The 9480-nt window shown below is 40.3% G+C and overlaps 1 gene segment (V, D, J or C); it reads right to left on the bottom strand.

The window, feature by feature from the left end:
* Window positions 1–215: 215 nt before the first annotated feature.
* LOC126060218 (immunoglobulin kappa variable 2-24-like) lies at window positions 216–1192 on the bottom strand. The segment is given in 2 exon segments: window positions 216–694; window positions 1086–1192. Coding segments are annotated over 2 exon segments (528 nt in total).
* Between the last annotated feature and the right edge of the window lie 8288 nt (window positions 1193–9480).

The following is a 9480-nucleotide window of genomic DNA, read 5'->3' as shown; positions in this document are numbered from 1 at the left end:
GTGTCAATTGTCTGCCTGTCATACGGACTAAATTTAACTGACAAATGTACACAGGCAGGAGGATTAGGATGAGCTCTCAGTCAGCTCTCCCAGCATCAAGTCTAGTTGCTCAGAGGCACTTGGACCTCCTCCATCCTCCCTGCTGGCTCTGCCATGTCAGACTGGTGCAGCTGACCAGCCACAAACAGGCACTGTCCGAGGTGTAGCAGAGGCACTCACGGTCCAGAGTCCTCAGCTGCAACCCATTCCCCTGAGGTCTCCGACATCTTCCTCTTAGCAGACTCAGAGAATCTGCTGGGACTGCTCCCCACACAAGCCACACATTTGGGCAGCTGGGACACCCCAAGCAGAGAGGTTTTTGTGCAGGGTTGTACCACTGTGGGAGGAACTTTTGTACTTTGCATGCAGTAATAAACTGCGACATCATCAGCCTCCACCCTGCTGATTTTCAGAGTGAAATCTGTCCCTGACCCACTGCCAACGAACCTCTCTGGGACCCCAGAGTACCGCTTAGAAACCTTATAGATCAGGGGCCGTGGGGGCTGGCCAGGCTTCTGTTGATACCAGCTCAAATAGGTGTTTCCATCACTATGTACGAGGCTCTTACTGGACTTGCAGGAGATGGTGGCTGGCTCTCCAAGTGTGACAGGCAGGGAGAGTGGAGTCTGGGTCATCACAACATCCCCACTGGATGCTAAAATAATGAGAAAGAAGTGCAAGGTTATGTACCAATATTAAGAGCCATTTTCATAGTTCCCTTCTGCTATTTATTTCAGGCTAAATCTTTGTGTGGGTGTGTATGTATGAAATTTTTATTCATACCCCAAAACAGATAATTTCAAAAAAGGCCTGAGATTCACCAGCCATAAAAGAACCCTCTTCTCTGTTAAAAACTTCACCAGAGAGCAGGTCCCTCTTACTCTTGTGTTCTCCTCAGTTTCACACATCTAAACACCACATGCCTCTCAGAGTGGGTGTGGCATACTCATCTAACTTGAGAACAGAATACACATGGGAACCTGTGGTGCCCCCAGAGCTCACCCTCCCCACCTCCTTCTCCTTTCCCAGCCCCCCTCTGTCCTCACCAGGGATCCAGAGCATTAACAGCCCCAGGAGCTGAGCCGGAAACCTCATTTTAGAAGTTGAACTGATGAGTCCTGGTAAGGAAAGGCAGATTTGAGCTGACCTTTTATCTCAGACTTTGCCAGGGAAGGTCCTCCCTGGGGAAAAATATGCAAATCCCTTGGTGGGTGCAGCAGTGTGGAGAGAACCAAGGGGAGGGTGGGCCTCTCCTGTGAGCAAATAACAAAGTGTCTTCTGCATTTGGAGGGAAACCAACAGTTATAAAGTTGGTACTGTCTGCAGTAGTGGTCGCTTTGGAGTGTAAAAGGCTGTATTCATGTCAAGGACACAATGCACATGGCCCTGAAACTGTAAGAAATCATCAGGGGCCCTGAAGATGCACAGATGTGTGTCTAGGGTCCATCTCTGGGACACTCACTGAATGCCCATCCTGCATGGTCCCTTTCAGCTAATTTATAAAAGGAAGCACCTCCCACACCCACTATGCTGATCCACAGAGTGTCTTCAGACAATGAGATGGACTTGAGATCATTCAAGATTGTCTGGTATCTACTGATACCAGGTTAATTGTTTAAGAATGCTAAAAGCAAGTGTTAGAAACTCTTTCCCTGGGACCCTGTGAATTAACCACTCCTAAGATGCCTCAAGTCAAAAGAGCTTGACAGGGCTTTTAAAAAAAAAAAAAAAAGTTGTCTTTTATGCATAGAAAGCTAACAGGCCAGTTTAAAGCAAGGGGAAAAAAGGAAAAAAAAATTTATGACTCAAGGAAATGAATATGATATTCCTGGTAAACAGTTGTTAAATTTGAGTTATATCCTATCTTACTTCTCTCTCTCTCTCTCTCTCTATATATATATACACGCACACACATACGCACACAAAAGTAGTTGTTGTAAAGTGCCATTGAGTTGGTTCTGACTCACAGTGACCCTATGTATGACAGAAAGAAACACTGCCCAGTCTTGTGTCATCCTCAGAATCATTGCTATGCTTGTGCACCCTGTTGCAGCCACTGTGTCAATCCATCTTGTGAAGGGTCTTCCTCTTTTTGGCTGATCCTGTACTGAGCATGAAGTCCTCCTCCAATGAATGGCTGGTCCCTCCTGATAACATATCCAAAGTATGTGAGACAAAGTCTCACCAACTTCATTTCTAAGGGGCATTCCGGCTATACTTCTTTCAAGAGAGATTTCTTCATTCTTCTGGCAGTCTATGACACATTAAATATTCTTCCCAACACCATAATTCGAAGGCATCAATTTTACTTCAGTCTTCCTTATTCATTGTCCAGCTTTCACATGCATATGAGACAATTGAAAACGCCATATCTTGGGTCAGTCCCATCCTAGTATTCAAAGAGACGTCCTTGTTTTTTAATACTTTAAAGAAGCCATTTGCAGCAGATTTGCCCATCGCACTATGTTGTTTGATTTATTGACTTCTGCTGCTTCCAGGGACATTGATCCTTCACAACTTTAGTAATTTCTCCTTTTATCATGGTGTCGCTTATTTGTCCAGTTGTGGGGATTTTTATTTCCTTTATTTGTGGTATAATCCATCCTGAATGTTGCAGTCTTTGATCTTCATCAGTAAGTGCTTTAAGGCCTCTTTGCCTGCAGCAAGCAAGATTGTGTGATCTGCGTATTGCAGGTTAATGAGTTTCCCTCCAATTCTGATGTCACTTTCTTCTTCATGTAGTCTAGGTCCTCAGATTTTTTGCTAAGCATACAGATTGAATAAGTATGGAAAAATGATACCGACGTGATGCAAACTTTTCCTGATTTTAAACCATGTGGTATTCCCTTCTCCCGTTCAAATGACTGCTTCTTGGTCTATGTACAGGTTCTGCGTGAGCAAAATTAAGTGTTCCGAAAGTACCTTTCTTTGCAATGTTATCCATAGTTTGTTACGATCCACACAGTCGAATGCCTTTGCATAGTCAGTCAATAAAACACAGGTAAGCATCTTTCTTTTATTCTTTGCTTTTAGCCAAGATCCATCTGACATCAACAATGATAACCTTCGTTTCACATTCTCTTCTGAATCTGGCTTGAATTTCTGGCAGGTCTCTGTCAGTGTACTGCTTCAACGATTGTTGAATTATCTTCAGCAAATTTTTACTAGAATGTGATATTAATGATATTATTTGATAATTTCCACATTCTATTAGACAACTTTTCTTTGGCATGGACATAAATATGGATCTCTTCTAGTCTTCTGGTAGGTAGTAGTCTTCGAAATTTCTTGGCATAGGCAATCGAGTGCTTCTAGTACAGCATCCATTTTTTGAAACTTCTCAGTTGGTATTCTGTCAATTCTTGGAGCCTTGTTTTTCTTCAATGCCTTCAGAGCAGTTTGGACTTCTTCCTTCAATACCATTGGTCCTTGATCATATGCTACCTCCTGAAATAGTTGAATGTTGATTAAAAATGAAAACCCTATTATATTTTATTTTATTGTAAATTCTAAAAATTTTAATTGTGCAGAGTATTCTTTCAGATTCTTCATATAAAAAGGAAAAAAAAAAAAACCCAAATATACTCACAGATGGACCAATAAGCAGCATCATGACAAACAGAGAAAATATTGAAGTTGTCAAGGATTTCATTTTACTTGGATTCACAATCAGCACCCATGGAAATAGAAGTCAAGATATCAAAGGACATATTGAAATTGGGATAATCTGCTGCAAAAGACCTCTTCAAAGTGCTAAAAACCAAAGAAGTCACTTTGAGAGCTAAGGTGCACCAGATTCAAACCATGATATTTCCAATTGCCTAATATGCACGTGAAAGCTGGGGAATGAATAAGGAAGGCCAAAGAAGAATTGATGTATTTGAATTATGGTGTTGGTGAAGGATATTGAATATATCATGACCTTCCAGAAGAACAAATAAATCTGTCTGAGAAGAGGTACACAACCAGAATGCTCCTTAGAAGTGAGGATGGTGAGGTTTTGTCTCATATACTTTGAGGATGTTATGAGGAGGCACCAGTCCGTGGAGAATGACATCAAGCAGAGCATCAGCCAAAAAGAGGAAGACTCTCAGTGAGATGCATGGACACAGTAGCTGCAACAATGGGCTCAAGCATACCTTGAGTATGGTACAGGACTGCCAGGCAACATTTCTTTCTGTTGTATGTAGTGTCACTGTGAACAGGAACTGACTCAACGGCTCGTAACAGCAACAACATTTTTTAAGATGATTTAACTTGGAATTTCCTTGAAGATTAACATTAAACTTTTAAAAATTCTCCAATTTTGTTTGGTTGTTTGATTTATTAAAATGTTGTTGAACTAATACAACCAAAAAATGAAAAATCTTGCAATTTTTTTTCTTGCTTGGAAAATCATTTTGAAATTTTCTTGTATTACCTATAAACAAACAGTAAAATATTCCTAATTCTAACACTGTCTCCTGTATGTTAGGAAACCATACTCTGGCTTAGACAACAAAACTGACCAGGAGCCAAAGGTGGTCACTCCACACTGGATACAAATAACAAGAAGAGGTAAAAGAATATTAAAAATAACCTCCCATTTGGTCCAAGTGGGGAACAGCAGACCTCTCTGTTTCTCTCATCTTGATCATAGTAATAGGAATGAGGAAATTTATATAGGTGGGTCATAGAGTATATTATCTCTGTTGCCAGATGAGGTTAGTTTGGTGTCCATTGCATTGGAAGCCAGTGTGTGGTTTGCGGGACTTAGGACGACAGTTGTGGAGGTATAACTGTTTGAGTCAATTACCCTGGAGTCAATGTTTATGGGGTTGAGAGTGTGATACTCTCAGATATTCTGTAGACTTTGTTCTATAGACTTTGTTACCTAAACAGCCCAAGCCCACATGGATTTATAAAAGATTAGAGACGCACAAAGGTCCAACTCTCACCAGGACCCAAATAGAGGTTCTTTCTGGTAAAAGGTGAGAGTTTCTCCTTGGGTGAGAAATGAGATCCCTCAACAGAAGGAGCTTTCCACCTGCAAGCTGGCTTGAGTATTGACACCTGTGATTGACGCTGATTGCCTTTTCAAAATAACAGCAAATTGTCACCTGCTCAGTTCTACTTTGTCCCATAGGATCACTGTGAGCCAGAATCAACTCAAAGGCCACAGGTTTAGTTTAGAGGATACATGCATGGATAAATATTCTGAGTGCAGGGAGCTCAGGACAGCTCTGTGATTGTGTTTATATTCTGAGTTTAGATGTTTCTCTAACCTCTGTGAAAAATGGGTATGTTAACATGCCTGACTTTTCTGGAGTCTCAAGACCCTATTTTCCATCTTCCTAATCTGAGTCTGTTTCCAAAAGTCTGGATCGTTTTTCTTTCTTTGTTCCTCTAATAAATTTAAAAATCCTATAGAGACACACAACTGAGCCTTAGGATAGGTGGGGGAAAAATGTGCTGGCCCTTTCTGCTGATCCCCAGCTCACCGCAAAAACCGCAAAGGGGACCTTAATTCCATTGACTATCTGGGCATTCTCTGCCTTGCAAGTTATTTACGTCATCTGAGATTCCCCCTCAAGGCTCACCCTTAAGGAAAGGTGTCTCTGTCTTCAAAAGACAGCCTCTTTAAAAGTCACAACTTGCCTGGAAGTTTAATGGTGATGTCTGTCTGTTTGTCTGACCTTGTAAGAAAGCTTGGTTCACCTTAGAGACGGAGAGTAGAGGACCCAAGAAAACTTTGGGGCCCAAAATGGAATTCTAGTCTTTTTAAATTGTTGTTGAGGCTCTATTTGCCACAAGGATTTGTATGGATACACCAAGATGACAAAGAAAAATGATACTCTTGAAATATTTTTATTTGGATAATAAGAAAAATGATACTCTTGAAATATTTTTATTTGGATAATATAGTTTCTGCATACCTGCAGAAAAATGGGGAGCTCTCAAATTCTGTGATTCTTCTTCCATATTAAACAGTTTCAAAAATTTCAAAAACTATATGAATTTTAATAAGGTGATTTTAAGACCCTCCAGAAATATCTAAAACCAAATTAAATCACTTAAACTGATTTCTAAAGTCAGTCGATTCTGTCTTAACCAGTTTGTCTCATCACCTATTAGCAAAAACTGAAAATGGGGAGCAAGAGTCAAGGGCTCAATGAATTATTTAGTAGCCATTCTTTGTCTTATAATAATACAATCTCTTCATTAGCAACAGGAAACAGCTACTTTCTGCTTTTAGAAAGCAGCATTCTCTCAGCAGTAAACTTCATCCCTATCTTGGTCTTTCTTGATCAGGAGCCAAGGATAACCCAAAGTTTACTGCTCTTTGAAGCATAAACTGTAGTCACCTTTGAGAACTTCTAGAAATTAGCATGTTGACTCCTCTACAACACCTCTTAGGCAAAGGAGAGAATGCAAGGTCAGTAATAAATGTAATCAAACTGAATCAAATCAAATAGAATAGAATGAAATAATACAATATAATGAAACAAAACAAAATCAAATGAAATGAATTTGAGCTCCTTAGAACTGTCACAGGATAAAATTATAAATTTTAACAAAAAACTAGAGGCTATAAGAACTTGATAGAAACTTGCTTGGGCAGATCTCATTCCTCTTTCAGATTCTTTTCCTTGGAAATTAGGAACCTCCTCCTTTGGTTCTCTTATAGGTGAATATCCTAGCAGCCCTAGGTGAACTTTGAAACTGATTATGAGAAATAATATTAATCTTTCATCTGAGAATAAGCAAAAAATATATTTTAAGGCAAAGTAAAGATCCAAATAGTACCTGGATGGTACAAACAGTTTGCACTCGCCAACTAATCAAAAGGTTGGTGGCTCGAACCCACCACCCCAGCAGTGTGATGAAAGAAAGCCCTGGCAATCTGCTTTCATAGAGATTACAGCCAAGGAAACCCTATGGACCTCACTTCTACTGTGACACACATAGGGTCACCATTAGTTGGAAGTTCCACAAAGACAACAGGGTTGGTATTTTTAAAATTATTTTTGGTTTTAAAGGGTCTAAACTTGTTGATTATATGAAAAAAAAATATTTGCTTGTCAACAATTTATCTAAATAGCAAAAGAGCAATGTCCTTTGTTTCCAGCTTAGTGCTAATGGTACCAGATTCAATAAAAGTGATTTACCTTGGATTCAAGCTATACACTTAATATTGGTCTTAACAGTAGATTAACCACCCTCAGGACTTGTAGAGAAGAAAGATGATGGGAAACCTCCAAAATTAATATATTGCAGAGAAACCAAGAGAGAGGGATTGGAAAAGAGAAAAAAGAGAGAGAGGAAGAATTTGACTCCATGGCAGCGGCTTTGGTTTGTTGTTTTTTTTTTAGGTTTTTACAACAGTAACACTTTAATGAGTCAGGCAAATAAAGAAACATTTCGGACTGGAAGTTGAAACAGCATAAACGTGTTTACCAAGAATTTAACTTGAGTGCCCCCTAGTGTGCTGCTGACTTAGGAACGGATGGAAGTAGATACAACAGAAGCACAGAATTCACACTCAAATTTCTGGCTCTCCGGGTTGTACAGCTGTTAAGGCTGCGGCTGTGAACAAAAAAAGTCAGCCATTTAAATTCACCCATTGCTCCGTGGAAACTCTGTGGGTCACTTCTTCTATTCTGTTCTATAGGGTAGCCTATGAGTCAGAATCGATTCGGTGTTAACTGTTTGGGCTTTTGGGTTTTTAACTAGAAGCCCTGGTTTCACAGTAGTTAAAGTGCTTGGCTATTAATAAAAAGGTCAGAGATTGGAACCCACCGGCCACTCCACAGGAGAAAAATGTGGCAGTCTGTTTCCAGCCTTGGAAACACTATGGGGCAGTTTATCTCTATTCTACAGGGTATTTCGGAATCAACTCAGTGAAGCAGGTTAACTAGAGCATCCGCTGCCATAAAGATTACAGCGTTGGAAACCCTATGGGGTGGTTCTACTCTGTCCTGTAAGGTTGCTATGACTTGGAATTGACTAGACAGCAACAGGTTATTTAACTAGAGCACATGAGTCCCCGAGTGGTGCAAACAGTTGACACACCTAGCTATACTAACTGAAAAGTTGGAAGTTTGAGCCTGCAAGAGGCTTATTGGAAGGAAGACATGGTGACTTACCTCAGAAACCTCAGCCATGAAAACCCTATGGAGGGCAGTTTTACCCTTACAGACATGTGGTCACCATAAGTCTGAGCTGACACAACTGCTTACTAGAACACAAATCCAGGGATTATGTCAAGATGAGCTAAAAAAAAAAAAAACGTTGCCATACAGTCCATTCTGACTCACAGGGCTCCTATAGGACAGAGTAGAACTGCCTCATAGGGTTTCCAAGGAGCGACTGGTGGATTCAAACTGCTGACTTTTTGGTTAGCAGGCTTAGGTCTTAACCACTATACCACCAGGGTTGAGCTAGGGGGTCTGAAAATGACCCGCCAGCTCGACCTGGGTTGCCAGGCAGTATTTTGGTTGAGGTCTGATTGCTAATATTCCCTGACTAAAGGTGATGTGAAGCTTGTATTTCTGGGAACTGCCCTCTATGGCTGGCAGAAAATGGCATGAAATATTGTCCCCCACTGACAAGACAGCTTTTGTGTACCCCATAGACAAGGTATAAGGGGGAATACACATTCTACTTCAGCATCTTGACTGTGTGCCTTTTTCCTTAAAGGAAGGAAGCACCTGGTAGGCCTCTTTGAGTTCTGGACCTTCATTGCACCCCCGGGTATACTGGCATGGCCCATACACCAGGTACATGGAGTCAGCTAGCATTGAGAGGGGCTGAGATTTGCAAAGGCTCTGCCTAAGGTCCAGCATACAATGTGGCCAGTGAAGATGTAGGAGACTGAACAAGGCTATCAACCATCCTGAAATAACTGACACTTAGAAAACACTCTCCAAACAACAGCAGGAAATGCTTTTCTTTTAAAACACTTGCTAAGATAGACCATGTTATGGTCCATAACATCTCTCAATAAAATTAAATGAATTCAAATCATAGGAAGTATAATCTATGAAATAAGAGACTTATATTAGAAAAGAGTAACAGGGTGTTATCAGAAAAATCTCCATTGATTTGGAAACTAGATAACACATTAAGTAAAACTGGGTCAAAGAAAAATTAAAAAGGGAAATTATAAAGCATCTTGAACTGAAAGAAAGTGAAAACATGGCTATCGAAATTTGTGAGTGTGCAAAACAGTGAATTTATAGGTGATACACAGGATTTTAGGGCCCTGGAACGATTCTGTATATAATAGTATGATGGTGGATATTTCATAGTATGTTTTTGTCAAACGCTATAGAACCATAAAGCATGTGTGAGCCTTAATGTAAACTAGGGACTTTAGTTAATGATAACATACCCGCATTGGTTCACCAATTATAATGAATGTAGCACACTCGTTGAAGATGTTAATAATAGAGGAAATAA

This window comes from Elephas maximus, chromosome 17 (genome assembly GCF_024166365.1).
Source record: "Elephas maximus indicus isolate mEleMax1 chromosome 17, mEleMax1 primary haplotype, whole genome shotgun sequence".
In the NCBI taxonomy this organism is placed as follows: Eukaryota; Metazoa; Chordata; class Mammalia; order Proboscidea; family Elephantidae; genus Elephas; species Elephas maximus.
This window is presented reverse-complemented; position numbering and strand designations above follow the sequence as displayed.